This window comes from Pistacia vera, unplaced genomic scaffold (assembly GCF_008641045.1).
Source record: "Pistacia vera cultivar Batoury unplaced genomic scaffold, PisVer_v2 Contig142, whole genome shotgun sequence".
NCBI lineage: Eukaryota > Viridiplantae > Streptophyta > Magnoliopsida > Sapindales > Anacardiaceae > Pistacia > Pistacia vera.
In genome coordinates, this window is record NW_022195489.1 from 1,469,144 (window position 1) to 1,490,323 (window position 21,180).

A 21,180-nucleotide genomic window follows, 5' to 3' on the forward strand; every position below is an offset into this window, starting at 1 on the left:
TGGCATGTGAGCTGTCACATTCGCCTTCTATCAAACTATCAGGTTTCTAACAAAATGGGGAGTAAGAGAGATCAAAGCCGATCCTAAAGCCTCGAGAGACTGCTACAAAAACACCTTCAAAGGTAAGAGTCATGCTTCATAGCAACTACAGAACCATCCAACCCTTCTAACTAAGCCAGATCAACCATCCATGGAAGAGTTGGATGAAGTGCAGATACACTCGGACCATCACGACTGAAAAACCTAGATAGGCTCTCGCCTCAAGCCCGAGATAAGGGAGCGACCTATAGACTTCCTCAAGTAAAATTAGGATAGCTTTGCCTGGTCTCACACATACATGACAGGCATCAACTTTGAGGCGACCACCACCACCTTCATGTGGATCCAGATCACCCTCTAGTGAAGCAGAAACAAAGGAAATTCGCTCCAGAATGCAACCAAGTAATTAATGAGGAAGTTCACAAGCTGTTGAGTAACAGATTGATCAGAGAAGTCCATTATCCCGACTGGCTAGCAAACGTGGTAGTCCTGAAGAAAAAAAAGGGAAAATTAAGGGTCTACATAGACTTCACAGATTTGAATAAGGCATGTCCCAAGAATTCCTTCCCACATTCCCACATTGATATGATGGTCGACGTGACCGCCGGCCATGAACTCCTAAGTTTTATGGATGCCTTTTCGGTGTACAACCAGATTTTGATGCACCCGAACAATCGGGAAAAAACAACTTTCATCATAGAGAGGGGAGCCTATTGCTACAAAGTAATGCCTTTTGGACTTAAGAACGCAGGGGCCATCTACAAGCAGCTGGTCAAGAAAATGTTTGCTGAACACCTTGGAGACACCATGGAAGTATATATCGACGACATACTCGTCAAGTCTCTCATGGCTAAGCAACACCTTGACCACCTTAGCCAAGCCTTCGCTGTTCTCAGGAAATACAACATGAAGCTCAACCCAGCCAAGTGTTCGTTCGAGGTCTCGTCAAGTAAATTCTTGGGATACATCGTGAATCAGTGTGAGACAGAAGCCAATCTTGACTAGATCCAGGCGGTCCTGAACATACCATCACCGACTTGCATCAAAGACGTTCAATGCCTTGCAGGATGAGTGGCTGCCTTAAGCCATTCCATATCCAAATCTGTTGACAAGTGCCACCTCTTCTTCGCCGCACTTAGGAAATCTACGAAGTTTGAGTGGACCCCCACCCGCGAAGAAGCCCTACAATAGCTGAAGAGGTTAATGACCTCTCCCCCACTTCTTTCCAAGCCTTTGTTTGGGGAAAAGCTCTACACCTATCTGGCAGTCTCAGAAACAGCCATCTCAGTAGTGTTAGTCCTAGAAGAAAATGCTAAGCAACTACCAGTTTACTATATAAGTAAATCACTCCTTGATACCAAGACACGATACAGCTAGCTGGAGAAATTATCATTCACCATCATCCATGCATCCAGGAAGCTTATACCATATTTTTAGTGCCACTCTATAGTCGTCCTCACTTCCTTCCCACTCAACAGAATACTTACAAGCCTGAACTTACAAGCCTGAGTTGTCAGGCTGACTCACCCAATGGACAGTAGAGCTTAGTGAGTTTGATGTATCCTTCCAACAACGCCGTTATGAAATCCCAAGTGTTGGCAGACTTCATTACAAATTTCACCCCTAACACTACCGCCCAGGCAGAAAAATAACTATTGTGCATGACTAGCAGATCATCTTCAAAGTGGACTATCTCAGTGGATGGCTCAAGTAATGTGAATGGAAGTGGGCTCGACATCGTACTTGTTACACCAGGAGGGGATATCATCCAACATGTCATACGGTGTGGGTTCAAGTGCACAAACAATGAAGACAAATACAAAGCCTTGATTGCCAGACTCTCTCTAGCCAAGGAGATTGTAGTCAACCAACTACAAAGGACTTACCAGGCTTGAGACTCGAAGATGACAACTTACTTAAACTTGGTAAAAGAACTCTACCTTCCAAGAATTCTCTATCACCTAAGTCCCAAGAGTAGAGAACACCCATGCTGATGCACTTCCTAACCTAGGCTCAGCCTTTCAAGGTTCCTCCGAGTCATCAATCTCACTATTGTTCCTCCAATGGCCAACTAACTGGAAGGAACATCTAACGAGCAAGTCGTCTAACCTGAAAGAGCCTAAAGAAGTGATGGATGTTGACCCAGTCAACTCCTAGATGACCCTCATAATCAGATACTTGGAACATAATGAGCTTCCAACTAACAAAAATGAAGCACGCCACCTAAGAGCCAAAGCTGCAAGATTCACCTTCTACGAGGACCAACTCCTTAAGAAGCCATTCTCAGGCCCCTACCTTAAATGTATAAGCCTAGAGGAAGCCAATTATGTCCTCAACAAACTCCATGAAGGCAAATGTGGGAACCATGCAAGAGGATGCAACCTTGCCCACCAAGTGATCACCGCTAGTTACTATTGGCCAACTATGCGCACCAACTTATCATCCTATGTGAAGAAATGTGATAGCTGCCAAATGTTTGCCCATGTCTCAAACCTCCCACCTAAGCGACTCAATTCCTGACCACACCCAGGTAACGAGTCTTCATGTTGACAGTCACCAACTATATTACTAAGTGGCTGAAGCACTCGCCCAAGTCAGAGATCGAGAGATAAAGGCCTTCATTTGGAAACATGTCATCTGCAAATTTGGAATACCAAAGGAAATAGTCACCGACAATGGGTCCTAGTTCATCAACTCAGACTTCAGAGGCTTTTGTGATATGTGAGGGATCAAGCTCAACTTCTCTACCCCTTGCAACCCCCGGTCGAACGGCCGGGTTGAGTCATCAAATAAAACAATCATGCAGACTTTAAAGAAGTGCCTCCGAAAAACTAAAGGCGCATGGACAGATGAACTATCAGGGGTACTCTGGTCTTATCAAACAACAGCCCACTCGTCCATTGGCGAAACCCCTTTCTCCCTTACATATGGCTCTGAGGTAGTCATCTTAGCCGAAGTATCGATCCCCTCAACTAGACTTCAATGGTCAGAGGAAGAAGCCAACAGCCAGAACCTTTGTTAGAACTTGGACACAATATATGAACTACGTAAGTGAGCAAATATCTACAATGCCATCTACCAACAGGAGGCCGCTTGACACTACAATCCTTAATGTCAGAGTAAGAACTTTCAAATGAGGCGACTTGGTCCTCCACAAAGTCTTTCAAAACATTAATGATATCAACTGTGGCAAGCTTAGTCCTACTTGGGAGGGACCTTACAAAATCACCAAGGAAGTAGGAAATGGCACGTACAGACATCAAACCCCTGAGGGCAAGGACATTAACAATAGTTGGAATGCAATCCACCTCAAACGCTACTCTTTTTAGTAAGATTTGTCTCAACGTCAATTCTTTATTTTTGTTCTTATTTTAAAAAAGGATGGATAGGCCTGTCCACCTCCTATACCTTTAGTCGGCTTAGATCGACTCATCGGCTTACACCTTCAATCGACCAGACTGACCTAATAATTCACGACCGAATGGAGTGGGAAAGCCATTCGACCACACTACTGACTAATTCACTATCAATCAACTTCGCGGCCTAGATTCAAATGAAAAATTCGACTCTCAGCTTCACTCGGCCTCATGGCCTGAAGCAATAAATTATGATCAACAAAACTATAGTGTCAATCGGTTCAAACCAACACAATACTTGATTGGCTTACACCTTCAGTCGGCTTAGACCGACTCATCGGCTTATACCTTCAGTTGGCCTAGACTGACTTAACAATTCATGCAAATTTACACATTCGATTGGCTTAGACCGACTCAACAATTCGATGGCTTACAACTCCAGTGGCTCATACCGACATGGCCCTATAAAATCACCTTCAAATGGCACTGGTGACTCAGCCAGTTGGCTCTGTCTACATCACAAATACAATCAGTTGGCTCAAACTAACTAAATTGGTGCACACACTCGAATCGAACCACGCTGACTCAGCTATGACATTTCACCTAAACAATTTACATCTATAAGGCGCTACCTAGGAAAGAGGGTTCAACCCCCCACACATCTACAATCAATCAATCCATCCATCTATGAAGAAAGTAATAAAATGGAAACACAAGATGAATCATAAAAGCCCCAAACGCTAAGTATCTAATACAAAAAAGCATATACTCTATGAAAAGGCAACTGAGGCCCCAAAAATACATAAAGAAAAATAAACATAAGTCTAAGAGGCATCATGCCCCATACCATTAGTACGAGTCATCTCACCTATCTCAGACTCGATCACCCTGTCACCGACCCTAGTAGTTGTCCCCGCAGCCTGGTCACCGGCATCATCTGTAGTCGACCACCCTGGTTGACTAGCGAGGTCAAGTATCTAATCATTGACCTGTTCCTCCGTGTAATCTACTTGACCAATGACTTTCTCCTCCTCCTCCTGCAAGAGTTGGATATCCTTATCCGGGTTCCACCATCAGCTCTCCTCTAGCCTTGACAATAGCGTCGTAGCAATAGTGAGGCACTGCTCGCTCAGTGACTCAACCTTTGCGTTCTTCTCAGTTAGCTCCTTCTTTAACTGCTCCAATTCGACCTCGACCTCTCTCACTAGCTGTTGGATTTCCTGCTTGGCCTTCTGGGTTGTCGCCTCTCTGTGTCATAGATTGGCATTGGACTTAGAAATGTCTTGTATTTTCTTCTCCTATGACACGATGGACTTCTTGAGCTATAGGCTACTTGTGAAAGCCTGCATAAAATCATTTGATTAGTGTTCAGTCACAACGAGTATAGTAAGATAAAAGCCTGATTCATACTGGAAAGCATGGGAAACCCCTCAATCAATAGCTACAATTGCGCCCATCTGATTTAGTCGTCTCTCGTCCATTAGAAATAGGAACGAATCGGCCAACTTGCTCATGGAAGCGACATCCAAATAAGTTGACACAGAAGCTGGGATACTAAAAGTAAGCTTCTCGCTCTCTTCATCCAAGACCATCGCCTTGGACGACCCACCCTTGGTCGCAACTGACTATCTGAGTGTAGTCACAATCACATCCTCCACCCTGCTCTCCTCTCCTCCCTAATCAAAGAGCCTCTCTTTCTCTTTTCACGATGCCTCTCAATGGACTCACTCGAGCTCAGAACGATTAACTTCTTCATTAGTCTTTCTATAATCGCAAATTCCTCAACAATTAGTAGGTTCAGGCTCATAGTCGACCCTCTTGTACGACTTGGGCACCCTAATCTGAACTAATTCTGGAATGTGGTACATCGTCCTCATCCGCTAGACGTCGCTCTCCTTCAATAAGGGCAGATAGTCCTTATTTAGTATCCTATTGTTAGGCTGACTTAGCTCATCTTCAGAGCCACTACTAGTAGAGGGCAAATTTCTAGAACCATCAGTTTCATCAGAGTCTTCCCCATTCATCCTTTGCCCATCTGAATCATTGTCACTCAAAGCAGCATCCCTTGGCCTAGAAGCAGCAACATTCATCCCCTTTGGTATGCCGACTAGAACATCTCCACCTTCTGGCATCGCTACCATCAGTGGGGCCCTCTCGTATTCATTCATAACCTTCATCTCTACCCCACTCAAGTCGCTAGATTCTGACTGTGACATCCAACTCTTTATCTAATCGACCCGGGTGACCGATTGGTCTCCAATACCAAACCTTATCTTTAGTTTCAAAAGCTCCACTCGCCTAGAGTGATTGACTGACAAATGCCCCAAAACCAATCTCTAACTCTTTACCTCTATGAAGCTTTCAACTCGGTTAGGGTGACTGAGTGCCTACTACCTCAAGATTCCCCCCATTCAAATCCCTCTCCTCTCAGTTTGGGAGACTAAATGACTTATGTGACTTAACCCTTACTAAAAAAACCAAACTTCCTCTCACTCAAACCATGCCACTCGACCAGGTCAAATAGACCAAGATGAGCTAAATGGGAAGCACAAATAAATCGACTTCATCTTCTATCCTCCCTAAACCCAGAAAACCCAGAACATTCAAATGCAGACCAAAATCCTTCGATCACTCCAAATCTCAAATCAAACACCAAGATAACCATACCAAATCGATCCTAAACACACAAAACCTCCTAAAGGCCAAACCAAATAATCAAATCGCCACCAAATCTACCCAGTTCAAAACAAATAAACATGACACCTCCTATTTTTCAGACCCTCCAAAAAAAAAAAAACTACCAAACTCCACCCAAATTTCTTCAAAAATACTGTAAAAACAAAGAAAGGGTGAAAGGAAATGGAAAGCAGCACAAGGAACTATTATTTACTGTGAAAATGGTCGGAATCCCCTAAAGTCTCTTCACTGCTGCTAAAAAAAGTTGAAAAAAGGAAGAAAATGGGAAGAAAGAGAATGGAAGACAAGATAAAGTGTTCATCACCTCATCAATTTTATTGACAAAAGCTGGTAAACGATACACATGGCGGCCTTCGATTGGTTATGGGACAAAGCAACTTTTTTGTTTTCCTACCTAAGCAGAAGAGATCTCCGCCGCACACATGTCGTTAGCTCGCGCATATGGAGGACATGACTGGATGCACGCACCTAGTATCATCGTTCGGTCAATCCGACCGAGAAGGCGTTCCTCATGTGCAAACTATTTATCTCTCATGTTCAAACAAACACCTTTATAACACTTCACACCTAGTCGCTCGGTTCACCCAACCGAGTGGAATAATCATCAAACATATTATCTAACCTCGACTCTTTAGCCTCACGACAAACTCCGCCAAGAAGGAACACAACTTCCAACCACTTGATCAACCCGACCAAGTGAACTAGCCACTTGCTCGGAAGTGTGCATACACTGACTCACTTGGATTCAACTGATCAGCCGAAGGCACCACTACCAGAATGACATGACCCTAACGTATTCCACTCAGTTCAATGCACCAAGTGAGAACACCTTCATGTGATGTTCCGCACATCCTCTCACTCGATTCAATGTACCGAGTGAGGACACCTTCATGGGATGTTTCGCACATCATCTCACTCGGTTCAATGCACTGAGTGAGGACACCTTCATGGGATGTTCCGCACATCCTCTCACTCGGTTTAATGCACCGAGGGAGGACACCTTCATGGGATGTTCCGCACATCCTCTCACTCGGTTCAATGCACTGAGTGAGGACACCTACATGGAATGTTCTGCACATCCTCTCACTTGGTTCAATGCACCAACTGAGGACACCATTCAATAGATTGCCTCATACCTTCCCTCGGTTCGAAGCATCGAACAAGATCTCTGCTTATTGCTTTTCTTCACTCGGCTTGATACATCAAGCAAGAATAAATTCAACCTACACGTCATATTTAGCACTTGGTCTGGTGCATTGAGTGAGTCAGTTATGATGGACTCCACTCAGTATTTGGTTCTATGAACTAAAGAACTGGCATCTACATTAATATTCACCCTACCCGATGGGAAGGCCAACTACGCATACCTTCACGCAGTAATAACTACTCTCTAAGCTAAGTACTCCTTAACTTAGAGAGTTGGTGGGGGAGGGGGGGAGAGATTGTTAGGGCCAAAAAATGTCCTCAGCCTCAATAAGCCCAAAGACAAAGACACCTTCAGCAAAGCTCGGAGTCATGGCCTAACTCTGATTGGGCCCATGACAGAGTTCGCATATTGGGCCTGCGTATTATACCTACCATGTTGCTCACTGCTTGAGCCCAATCAGTAAAGGCCCCGATTCGTTTAGATCTCACCATCAGCTTGTTTGGGTCTGGGCCCATTAATCCAAGATCACCTACTCGACCTAGGGTTTACTTAGACCCCAAGGTTGCCTACTTATCCCTGCATTATTTGGATCCTACTGAAGAGATCCATTACTATCCTAATTCCTCTAAGATCTGTATCTTAGACCGATTGAGACTCCGTCTCCTACTGAGGTAAGGGAGTCAAAGTCTTTCCTATTCACTAAACCTCAACTTCCAAGGATTCACAGTCCTACTAGGACTCGAAGATCCTATAGTTGCTATTTAAACAAGAGGCCAGTCGTCTCACATTAAGGGAACACTACGCCTTCTACCCTCATAGTTCTCACTCTCGAGAGCCTTACATCACTGCCGTAGTCTTAGTCTTAGACTCAATTTCTGTTAACCTTCTCTTTCCCTAACCCTTACTAAATTAGTCTCATTCAGCCTTGCTGACTTGAACATTGGAATACCTACGGCAAACACCACCCCGATGCTTTCTGTTCGCTTCATGCTTGTTTTCTTGTCTTTGTAGGTGCAATGTATTGTTGGTGGCCTCAACCTCATGGGATCATACCCCCTATTCCGCAACCATAGATTTTACCATCTACATCACTTTTAATGTAACTACCTCTGCCTCTCCCTAATATTTTTCTATTGAATAATACTATGTCAATCGAAGAGTCATACTGCATTAATTTACATAAAAGAGTTTTATATACAACACCACTCAATATACAAACAAAATGGAGTAATGCTACACCCACAACCTCTTCTCACAACCCAGACATGGCAGTACACAATTGGTCAATCACAATTTATTAGGTGAGATGCATTATGAGCTGACCAATTGTAAGCTGTCATGTTGGAGTTGAGAGAGGGAGTTTGTGAAAAGATGGTGTAGGTGTTGCATTTCCCAACAAAATGTGGCATAATTGTTTGATTGACATACCATTCATTCATATTTATTGAGTATCTAATCGAAATGATATTTTATTTTTAATTCCATTGACTAAATTGATGTCAAATACTTTATCCGATATTTCAGATAAATAATTAATGGTTGTTGATAAGTTCAGAGAAAATAACTCACCAATATTTATATGACCTTTGATTTTTTTTTCTTTTTTTTCTTCGCCTCTTGGACTATCAGTGTAGATAGTGACAGATTAACATAAACAAATAGCTATTGCTTTTATTTGAGCCTGCGCAGAACAGATAATTATTGGGGAAAAATATATATAGATGTCTCTGGCTAATCATTGCTTCAGAGTCCAATCCTTAATATACTGTTCTCATGGAGCTCATATTCTCCAACTAATTCCTAATCCTTTTCACCTTTCTTCTCTTTCTCTTCACCGGGCTGAAAATAGCAAACAGATTAAAAAAATAATAATAATAAAACCTCAAATCTACCTCTCCAGGGCCACCGAAACTACCTCTGATTGGAAATTTGCACCAGCTTGTTGGCTCTCTACCAACCCGCAGACTCAGAGATTCGGCCAAGAAATAGGGACCCTTTACGCATCTGCAGCTTGGAGAAATTTCTGCAGTTATTGTTTCATCTCCAAAGTTACAAAAGAAGTGATGAAAACTGATGATATTACATTTGCATCAAGGCCTTATAATCCAGCAACATGAATAATATCTTATGGTTATAAGAATATAATATTCTCACCATGTGGTGATTACTGGAAACAACTACGGAAGGTTTGTGCATTGGAACTTTTAAGCACAAAACGAGTTCAATCATCCCAATCGGTAAGAGAAGAAGACATCGCTAATCTAATTAATTGGATTGCATCAAAATCAGGATCAGTGATTAACCTTTTGGAAAAAATTGGCGAATTGAATCAATATATACTATCACTTCAAGGGCTATCTTAGGTTGTGATGAGTTTGGCACTTCTTTGCCATGTCACTAGCCAAGTCAGCAAGTTTTCGAAATGTTTGAAACGTCAAATATGGAGGCTTATTAAAGTGGTGCCATTTTAGAGAATGGAGGACCACTTTTAGCTCTTGTCTACGTGGTATTCATTCACCTACAGCAAAAACAAATTCAGTTGCTCTCTTTCTTTTGCAATGTCGCACCATTCAGTTAAGATTCTTCTTGATCTTCATCCTACGGCTGGAAGGAAGCTTGATTCCAGGTGGAAGCTGATGCTAAGACCCTTTGATTGTATAAAAACTCACCCTTGGTTAACAAAGAGTGAGACAGAGTTGATTGGATTCAAAGGGGGCTAGGGTTTATCAATTAATTAGGTGTGATTCTTCTTTGTTATTGGGTTTAGAGGTTAATATGATCTGTATTGCTGATTCAATGAAATATTATCTTGCCTTGAAGAATGGACGTAGGCCTTAAGTGCTGAACCACTATAATTGATTGTCTCTTTTATTTTTCTTGTTTTCTCTCTCTATATCTTGATGCCTATTGATTGTTCTGTGGTTGATTGCTTTTTAATCTTGTTGGGATTGTTGATATCTGAGTATAGTTTTATTATATTTGATCAAAGAAACTCTAACAAAGGTAAAATATGTGAAGTTGAGCAAGAATTATTCATATCTGTTGTCAAGGAAATGGCAAAGGCACTGGGAGGGTTTAATACTGCAGATCTGTTTCCTTCCGTGCTCGAATCCATTAGTGGAAAGAATCCTTATTTGCAGAAGCTGCATGAATAATCTGACAGAGTAGTTGAAAACATTATCAACGAACGCAAGAACCGTAGCAAGAGTGAAGGAGAAAAACATCTGGTTGATGTTCTCTTGAAACTTCAAGAGCAAGGTGATCTTGAAATTCCATTAACTGACGACAACATAAAAGCAGTAATCTTTGTAAGTACTTTCACCTCTTGAAGTTGGAGTTGAAATTCCATTACTTAGTCAGTTTAGTGTTGAACTCAGAATCATGTAACTCCTTGTTCCAGGACAAGTTTGGAGCTGGCACGGACACTTCTTCTACAGTACTGGAATGGATAAATTCTGAACTGATAAAAAATCCAAGAGTGATGGAAAGAGCACAAGCTGAAGTGAGGGAAGCCTATAACAGAATGAAAAAATGTTGATGAAACAGGTGTTATTTGTTGGAGAGTTGTTCAACCACTTCAACAATAACGGTCACGTGGACTACCCCCAATTCCATAGGTGGTTTAGGCCTTTTCCATGAAAAGCTATTGTAGGATTTCTCTAAGTAATTAATTCCTAATTAGGTTTGGGCTTAGGAAAATAAATCCTTGTAATATTAGATTTTACTCTTTAAACCTAATATATAAACTTATTTTTCTCTTGTATGTGTGTGATAGCAAATCATAGAGCAAATTACATTTATTGTAACGAGAGAGGTGAGACAATATTTCAATATCAATAATATTGACTCTGCTGAACGTAGCCTGTTAATTAGGTGAACTAAGGTAAATCGCGCGTATTATTTTTTTTCTTTATTTATGTGTGTTTACTGTTTTTGATTTTGTATTACTCTAAATTGTTTCATTATTTCTTGAAACTAGTGATAAAAGGGACTATGAGGTTACATCCGGCTGCTCCTTTTTTACTGCCAAGAGAATGTAGAGAGAAATGTGAGATTAATGGGTTCAATGTACCTGCCAAAACCAAAGTCACTGTTAATGCGTGGGCGATTGGAAGAGATCAGAATATTGGAATGAGCCTGAGAGATTTGATCCGGAGAGGTTCATTGATTGGTCAGTTGACTATAAGGGGACAAATTTTGAGTACCTCCCATTTGGTGCTGGAAGATCATGTGCCCTGCAGTTTCATGAACACGTGTGATTTGAGATTCGTGTCCGGTTTTTACTTTTTTTATCTTTAATTAACCATCAATTATAATCTATTTATTTTTAATTTCATTAACTCCAAAAACAGTTTAATATTTAATCCAATCTTTCTAATAAATAATTGGAAGTAGTTGAAAATACAAAGTATAAAAAATAATAATAATAATAAAAAAATAAAAAAACCAGAACATCATCTTTGTCTTATTCTCTGTCTTTCAGTGTTGGGAATAACTAGGTGGAGATTCCGAAAGCTGATGCAATGTCAGAATAGTTAAAGTATAATTCTCTAATACAATTTTTGGAGAAGAAATTATTTATATAGATGATTCTATCTAATCCTTCACTCATAGTCTAACCCTCACTATACTTTCTCATGGAGCTCATATTCTCCAACATCTCAATCCTTCTCACCTTTCTTCTCTTTCTATTAATGGTGCTGAAAATGGGGAAGAGATTCAAAACCAATGATGAAACTTCAAATCTACCTCCAGGCCCGCCGAAACTGCCTCTGATTGGAAATTTGCACCAGCTTGTAGGCGCTTTACCAACTTGCAGACTCAGAGATTTGGCCAAGAAATATGGACCCTTTATGCATCTACAGCTTGGAGAAATTTCTGCGGTTATTGTTTCATCGCCAAAGTTCGCGAAAGAAGTGATGAAAACTCATGATATTACATTTGCATCAAGGCCTTATAGTCCTACAACAAGTATCGTATCTTATGGTTATACTGATTTAGTATTCTCACCATATGGTGATTACTGGAGACAGCTAAGGAAGATTTGTACATTGGAGCTTTTAAGCGCTAAACGAGTTCAGTCTTTCCGATCGGTGAGAGAAGAAGAGATCGCTAAGCTAATTGAATGGACTGAATCAAAATCAGGGTCAGTGATTAACCTTTCGGGTAAAATTAGTGAATTAACATATGCTGTGACTTCGAGGGCAGTGTTTGGTAAAGTGCGTCAAGCTGACCAAGAACTATTCATATCTGCTGTCAAGGATATGGCAGAGGCACTGGGAGGGTTTAATATTGTAGATCTGTTTCCTTCCATTAAATTGCTCGAATCCATCAGCGGGACGAATCGGTATATGCGGAAGCTGCATAAAGAATCTGACATACTAGTTGAAAACATTATCAACGAACGCAAGAAGTCTGACAAGAGTGAAGGACATAAAGATCTGGTTGATGTCCTCTTGAAACTTCAAGAGCAAAACGATCTTCAATTTCCATTAACTAATGAAAACATCAAAGCGGTAATCCTTGTAAGTACCTTCACCCCTTGGAGTTGAATGCATAACTTATTCTCTGTTCTTGTTTTAATTAGTATGTTACTGTTTAAACTTATAAACATGTAACTCCTTTTTCCAGGACATGTTTGGTGCTGGCATCGAGTCATCTTCGACAGTATTGGAATGGACAATTTCTGAATTGATAAAGAATCCAAGAGTAATGGAAAGAGCACAAGCTGAAGTGAGGGAAGTCTTTAATAGAATGGAAAATATTGACGAAACAGGTATTATTGAAATGAAGTTCTTGAAACTAGTGATAAAAGAGACTATGAGGTTGCATCCTGCTGTTCCTTTGTTACTTCCAAGAGTATGTAGAGAGAAATGTGAGATTAATGGGTTCAATGTACCTGCCGATATGAAAGTCATTGTTAATGCATGGGCGATTGGAAGAGATCCAGAATATTGGGATGAACCTGAGAGTTTTAATCCTGAGAGGTTCATTGATAGTTCTAATGACTATAAGGGTACTAATTTTGAGTACCTCCCATTCGGTGCTGGAAGGAGAATGTGCCCTGGAGCTTCATTTGGTCTTGCCAATGTGGAGCTTCCACTAGCAATGTTGCTGTATCATTTTGACTGGAAACTTCCTGATGGAATGAAGAATGAAGATTTGGACATGACCGAGTCCTTTGGTGCTACACTCAGAAGGAAAAATGATCTGTGCCTGATTCCCATTCCCTATCATCCATAGCCTAATGCTTAGGCTCTAAAGTAATCAATTTCTGTTTGTTTATGTTTTCTGCCACCATTTACCAATAAGCATATTAGTTAGTTTGAGATTGACGTAATTTTAAAAATGATCACTTTTAATGTAACTACCTCTGCCTCGCGCTAATATAATTCTGTTGAATAATACTATGTCTGTCAGAAATAATAGTAGTAATGAATATATGAGTGAATACAAATAATAGTACTAACACTTAGTAGCAACCTAATTATGATAAGAATTCTTTATGGGTCGCTAGCGATCTTGTCCAAACTGCAATTAACATCATTGTTATGAAATTGCCATGAGAAAAAGATAGAAGACCATGTGTTCATGAAGCAAAACAAAGCAGGGGTGAATAATCCCAAAGAATTAGCTTAGCGGTCAAAGAAGTTTGCTCTCTTCATTGATTGCTTGAGTTTGAACTTTGAGACCACCTATCAAATTGTGACTTACCAGATGCTTTGGGCTTGTAAGATATTCAATCGACCCAAGGATTAGTTGAGGTGCACTAAAGTTGGCCTGAACACTCCGGTTACCAAAAAAAAAAAAAAAAAAGCAGTGGCTGAGGCTGAGGCTGAGGCTGACGCAAAACATGTTTCATTAGACTGAAAGAACTCCAATACAGAACTTGACAACCGCAGCAGCACCATGACAAATGAGCCACAACATAATTTCTATAGTCTAAAACATTGACAGCACAAGTTATGTCCATGAGTTCAAATACGCCAAAAAAGGTTTGAATATTTTTAATAGACAATCAGATGGGATTCAACTGTTGGGTAAGTTCAATAAAGATGAAAACACAAAAACTACATGAGAGTTTTTTTTCGTTGTATTTATACATCACCACTCGATATGCAAACAAATGTGGCATTGACATATCATTCATTCACATTTATTGAGTATTTAATTGAACTGATATTTTATTTTTAATTCCGTTGACTAAGATAGATTTAAATACTTTATCATAAGTTCTGATAATGTTGGTTTCAGCCGGAGATAATGTGAGAGAATGAAAAACAGAGCATCGTAAAAAGAAACTAATTTTGATCAGAAAGCTTGTCATATTCATTGAAGAAAGACAGTATATAGCACTTAACAACTCTCTGCTAATTACATCAACTACAACAGACATTACAGCTTTCAAAATTCAAAAATCATCACACATATTACTTCTAAAACACTTTACTTAAATGTCCTTAATTTCCTAAACAAGTTATTACACAAAAGCACTCCCATGCACGTTAAGAACACTGCTGCATGTAACCTTCTGCATCTTCCAAACACAAACTTGAAGACTTGACCACTTGAAACATTTCCAGCAAAGCATCACCACATCAACACTCCCCCTTGATGCACATGCTGGAAACACCAAGTTTGAGTCTTAGTTCCTCAAACTTGGCTTTAGGCAGACTCTTAGTCATAATGTCTGCAATCTGGTCCACACCCCGGCAGTGCAGCAAAGTCACTTCCCCATCATTTTCAGCCTCCCTAACTGCATGAAATTTAATCTTTATATGTTTGGTCCTGCCGTGGAGGACTGGATTCTTTGCCATTGCCACTGCTGATTGATTATCACACCATATAGAGGTTGGCTTATCTTGATCTTGCTTCAAATCAGCCAGAATTTTTCTGAACCATGCAGCTTGGTTCACTGCTGCTGCGGCAGAAATGTACTCTGCCTCTGCAGTGGACTGAGCCACTGAGTCTTGCTTCTTTGACAACCAACCAATGGCACCTTTATTGATGTAAAACACATACCCAGAGGTACTTTTCATGTCATCTACGGAACCTCCCCAGTCACTGTCTGTGTACCCCTGCAGAACCAATTTTTCTGCTCTTCTAAACCAAATTCCCAGATTTGAAGTTCCTTTCACATACCTTAACACCCTCTTTGCTGCTCTCTGATGTGATTCACTCGGACAGCTCATGAATCTAGAGAGATAACTCGCTGCAAACATCAGGTTTGGACGTGTGGCTGTCAAGTACAACAAACAGCCTACCAGGCCTCTAAACACACTCTCATCCACTTCCTTTTCACCATCATTTTTACTCAGCTTCAGGTTAGAAACCAAGGGTGTATCTGCAGATTTACAATTCTCCATTCCAAACTTTGTGAGAATTTCATTTGCATACTTTTCTTGATGCACAAATATTCCACTTTTGGACTGAAAAATTTGCATACCAAGAAAATATGTCATCTCCCCCAAATCTGTCATCTCAAATTCAGATTGCATGGATTGTTTAAACATCTTCAACTGGTCTGAATTGCTCCCTGTCATCAGAAGGTCATCCACATACAATGACACCACAATTAGATCACCTTCAGCTTCTTTGACATAAAGGGTATGTTCGTTTGGACTTCGTACATAGCCTAGGCTGTTAAGATGCTCATTTATGCGGCTATACCAGGCCCTAGGTGCCTGTTTTAGGCCATACAAAGCCTTCTCTAGCAGGTACACCTTCCCTTCTTCACCCTTCACCTGGTAGCCTTCAGGTTGATCCACAAAAATCTCCTCCTCCAGGTAGCCATTTAGGAAGGCAGATTTGACATCAAGTTGGAAAATTTTCCAACCAAATTAGGCTGCCATGGCAAGAATCAACCTTATAGTATCATGTCTAGCTACCAGAGCAAATGTGTCAGTTTAATCCATCCCTTGTTGTTGTGCAAATCCTTTTGCTACAAGTCTTGCTTTGTGTTTGTGGATTGTGCCATCAGGATTTAACTTTAGTTTGTAAATCCACTTTACCTGAATTATTCTTCTATTTTCAGGTCTTTCAACTAGTCTCTATGTATTGTTCTTCTCAATCATAGAGATCTCTTCTTGCATAGCATTCTTCCAAGCATCTGATCCAGCAGCTTCAGCATATGTTCTTGGCTCCAATGCAGCCACATTGCACCTTGCATAGACATCAGCCAAGGTCCTGGTTCCCCAAACTGATGATTCCTGATCTGCTTCAATTTCACCTTCATCAAACACATTTTCAATCGGCTGCTGCATGTACCTGTCAACCTCAATCTGTTTACTCTCCCAATTCCACATTGCATTTTCATCAATCCTTACATCCTTTGTTATCACAATCTTCTTTGTTTTAGGAATGTACACTCTGTAACCTTTTGATTGACTGCTGTAGCCGATGAGAATACCAACTTCAGCTTTATCATCTAGTTTAGTTCTCTTCACTGCTGGAACCATGACATAACTTACACTTCCGAACACTTTTAAATACCCCACTGCAGGTTTAATTTCAGTCCAAGCTTCAACTGGAGTTTGTCCCTTAACTGACTTTGTTGGCAGCCTATTCAGAAGATGAACTCCAGAGTTTACAGCTTCAGCCCAAAAACACTTAGGAAGTTGTTTTTCTGCCAACATGCACCTAGCCATCTCCATGATGGTCATATTTCTTCTCTCACTAACCCCATTTTGCTGTGGGGTGTATGGTGTAGTAAATTGATGCTTGATTCCAGCTTCAAGACAAATAGAACTGAATTCTTTTGAAGTAAATTCAGTTCCATTGTCACTTCTGAACACTTTGATCCTTGCTCCAGCCTCATTTTCCACCATCAGTTTATACTTTCTAAACACTGCAGGAACCTCATTTTTCAGCTTCAAAAAATACACCCAAGTCATCCTTGTATAATCATCTATGAAAAGTATAAAATACTTGCTTCCTCTCAATGATGCTGTCTACATAGGACCACAAACATCTGAATGGATTAGCTGAAGTTTTGTTGTTGCTTTCCAGGACTGATCCGAAGGAAATGAAGGTCTACTCAATTTGCCAATTTGACAAACACTGCAAATGGTACTCTTTTCTTCAATCTCTGGTAAGTCCTGGACCATGTTCCCTTTCTTCAGCTCTTTGAGGGCATTATAATGGTAATGTCCAAGTCGTTTGTGCCACATTTCTGACTCCTCCTATCTAGTTAACAAGGCAGATTCACTGGTGGTTTTCCACTCAACCGGAAAACTTTTCCTTAGCATTTTTACCCTCATCAATTCGACTCCTCTAGGGTCAAGTATTGTACATGCTTGGTTCTCAAAATGCAAGGAATAACCTTTCTCTATCATCTGCCCAACACTCAATAAATTTTGGCTGAGTCTAGGAACATACAACACATGAGAGATTAACTTTATACCTAACCAAGTTTGGACAGCAACATCTCCTATGCCTTTAATCTCCATGAACTCACCATTTCCAATCTTTACTCTGGAGCAATATGATCTATCTAGGTTCACAAAATTTTGCAGGTTTGCAGCCATGTGATTTGTGCAGCCGCTGTCAATTAGCCAAGCTTCACTGCTGGTTTGTGCCGTGTAACAAGTGGCCACAAAAAGTTGTTCAGTCTCTTAACATTATTGCTGATCCTCTCCAATTGCTGCTTGCTGTGTTGGCTGGTTTCCTTTGTTCTTACACACCCTTTCAATATGCCCGAATTGCTTGCAACTTCTGCACTGTATACCAGGCCTGAACCAGCATCTTATCTCCGAATGCCCTTTCTTTTTACAATGAGTACAGGCTGGAAATTCTTTCACTCCACCAGCCCTTTCCCACTGATTACTACTCTTCTCTTTCCCCTTTCTATCTCCAGCATACTTCCTTGTTTGTGTCTGTGCAGGTTTGCCTTTGAAGCTTGCAACCAATGCACCCTCACTAATGTCTTCTTGCCTCATGAGTCTCCTTTGTTCTTGCGCTTGGAGAGAATGAACAAGCTCAATCAATGTGATCTGAGTAATGTCCTTAGAGTCCTCCAAAGAAGAAATTTTGGCCTCAAATCTTTCCGGAAGACTTACCAAAACCTTTTCCGCAACCCTTCGGTCAGCCAACTCCACTCCCATAAGCCTGATTTTGTTGACAACATTCATTAGTCTATCAACATAATCCTTTACTTTTTCAGTTTCCTGCATTCTTTGCATCTCAAATTCCCTCCTTAGATTAAGAATCTGCATATTCCTTGTTGTAGTGCTCCCCATGTACTCTTCTCTCAATTTATCCCATGCTTCTTTGGGGTTTTCGTATGCCATGATTCTTGTAAAAACAAGATCAGTCACAGCAGCATGTATATGAGAAAGAGCTCTCGGAGCTTTGGCTGTTTCTTCCTCATGCATCCTCAACTGGTTCAACGTGGGATTCTGTCCAAGTGATGGTGGCTGTCGGTTTTCTTCCACATACTGCCACAGTCCCTGTCCACGAAGGAAGGCTTTCATCTTTACTGCCCAGATGTGGTAATGTTCTCCATTGAACACCGATGGAGCCATCAATGTAGATTGTGTTGCCATGCTCTGTTTTTTTGCGTCTGATGCAGAGGAGAAAGAAGGCAGATGCAGGCTAAGTTTTTGCTAAGAATGGAGTGTGTTGTGTAAACGAAAGGTTTAGAATACTAAGTTTCTGGTTTCTTTTACGTTGGCTCTGATACCAATTGTTGGTTTCAGCCGGAGAAAATGTGAGAGAATGAAAAACAGAGCACCGTAAAAAGAAACTAATTTTGATCAGAAAGCTTGTCATATTCATTGAAGAAAGACAGTATATAGCACTTAACAACTCTCTGCTAATTACACCAACTACAGTAGACATTACAGCTTTCAAAATTCAAAAATCATCACACATATTACTTCTAATACACTTTACTTAAATACCCTTAATTTCCTAAACAAGTTATTACACAAAAGCACTCCCATGCACGTTAAGAACACTGCTACATGTAACCTTCTGCATCTTCCAAACACAAACTTGTAGACTTGACCACTTGAAACATTTCCAGCAAAGCATCACCACATCAACAGATAAATTATTAATGGTTGTTAGTAAGTACAGAGAAATTAACTTAAGATGATCTTTGGGTTGGTTCTTTGTTTTTTTTCTTGACCTCTTGGACTATCGGTGTAGATAGTGACAGATTAACATAAACAAATAGCTGTTGCTTTTATTTGAGCCTGCGCTGAATAGATAATTTCAACGTTTATGCATCTTAGTATTGGTTAAAACTGGCTAATGACTCTACAATTTCCTTGACTATTTATTCTTTTGTATTTACTTTTTCTGGAGAAACAACAATGTTTTACTGCAACTAGTTAAAACCTAGAAATTTTTAATAGAGTGTTCAATCAGCACTGTCAAGATAATTTGCTTTGAAATTTGATATTTTAACTACACTTGCCATGTTTACTTGTTGGAATTGTATTGATGGGGAAAGGGAAAAGGAAAACGGTAGAGATTCGAATAGTGAATGAAGGATGAAATGAATTATGATTCTTTTGTTTACTTATAAGATTGAATATTGAGGGAAGCAATGATATGTGTGATAAGTGATTAAAATACCCTCATCATTAAATATTCAAGGTAAGTTAATAATATTAATTATATTTTTAAACAAAGAATTAATACTATTTTTATAAATTCATTTTTTTTTTTTTTACTTTAACAATAGATATTCTAACTAAAAAATAAAAATGTAATGACCAATCAATGATGGTCAATCCCAGACACGGCGGCCGGTCAACAGTTGTCGACGCCAGTCCATTGTTTGACAAATGTCAACATTTACAAATACTGGTGTTTATAATCAAGAATTATTGAAACTAGTGACAAAATAGACTATGAGGTTCCATCTTCCAGCTCTTTCCTTTCTATTATAAAAATCTATGAAAGAAGTGATACATAAATTATTGATCGGGTGTGCTTTCACAGGGGACTTCTTTAATGGAATTCTTCACATGTTGTGTTGGTTTTAGCATGTTCTGAGACATCTTATTGTAAAATAAACTTGAAACATATTTAAAAGAATATATTATTGAAATCATCAAACTTTGTATTTGTCCAACGACTATACGTAATACTAAGATTCTGCTCTTGATTATATATATTTCTTATTTCATTGACTATAACAGCTGTGTGGAGATTCCCAATGCTGATCCAATGCAACGGTAGATCAAATATCAATTTCGAATTAAATAATTTTGAAGATGATGATTAAAAAACTCTATTAACAATTTTTAAGGTTCCAAATTATAGGGAAAAAAAATATATATATTTATATAATTGCTTATATCTAATTCTCAATTCATAGTCCAATCCTCATTATACTTTCTCATGGAGCTCATATTCTCCAACTTCTCAATCCCTCTCACCTTTCTTCTCTTTATCCTCATGGTCCTGAAAATAGGGAAGACATTCAAAAACAATAATGAAACTTCAAATCTACCTCCAGGGCCACTGAAACTGCCTCTGATTGGAAATTTGCACCACTTGTAGGCTCTCCACCAACTCGCAGACTCAGAGATTTGGCCAAGAAATATGGACCCCTCATGATATTACATTTGCATCAAGGCCTTATAATCCAGCAACAAGTATCATCTCTTATGGTTCAACTGATGTAATATTCTCACCATATGGTGATTATTGGAGATAGCTAAGGAAGATTTGTACATTGGGATGAACCTAAGAGTTTTATTCCTGAGAGGTTCATTGATAGTTCTAATGACTATAAGTGTAACACCCCACTTGAGGTACGTAGTTAAGATTTGATGAATGGTTCGAATGTTTATCGATTTATCCTTAGTTGAGTCTGTATGTTGTTATTATTGTTTGGTTTATCCTTGGATGAAAAGNTTGACATCTGACACTGTTAAATTAAAATCTATATCACTGTATCATTCTAATATTTCATGACCCTTCAGC

At 39.9% G+C, this 21,180-nt stretch overlaps 2 protein-coding genes and 1 pseudogene across 2 annotated transcripts; 2 read left to right on the forward strand and 1 right to left on the reverse strand.

Annotated features, from left to right (window-relative positions):
• Nucleotides 1–9,797: 9,797 nt before the first annotated feature.
• Nucleotides 9,798–11,498, forward strand: LOC116123409 (annotated as a pseudogene).
• Nucleotides 11,499–11,870: 372 nt separating this feature from the next.
• Nucleotides 11,871–13,632, forward strand: LOC116123345 (cytochrome P450 71D11-like; the record flags this gene model as incomplete). Its single annotated transcript, XM_031409133.1, has 2 exons — nucleotides 11,871–12,764; nucleotides 12,871–13,632. Coding segments are annotated over 2 exons (1,506 nt in total), but the record flags the coding sequence as incomplete, so codon positions are not given.
• Nucleotides 13,633–17,858: 4,226 nt separating this feature from the next.
• Nucleotides 17,859–18,782, reverse strand: LOC116123410. Its single transcript, XM_031409178.1, has one exon. The coding sequence runs from the start codon at nucleotides 18,780–18,782 to the stop codon at nucleotides 17,859–17,861; it is 924 nt and encodes a 307-aa protein (XP_031265038.1).
• Nucleotides 18,783–21,180: the final 2,398 nt, after the last annotated feature.

Excerpts from the sequence above, each read along its gene's own strand:
- LOC116123410 (XM_031409178.1), bottom strand. The coding sequence starts at position 18,782 with ATGGCAACACAATCTACATTGATGGCTCCATCGGTGTTCAATGGAGAA.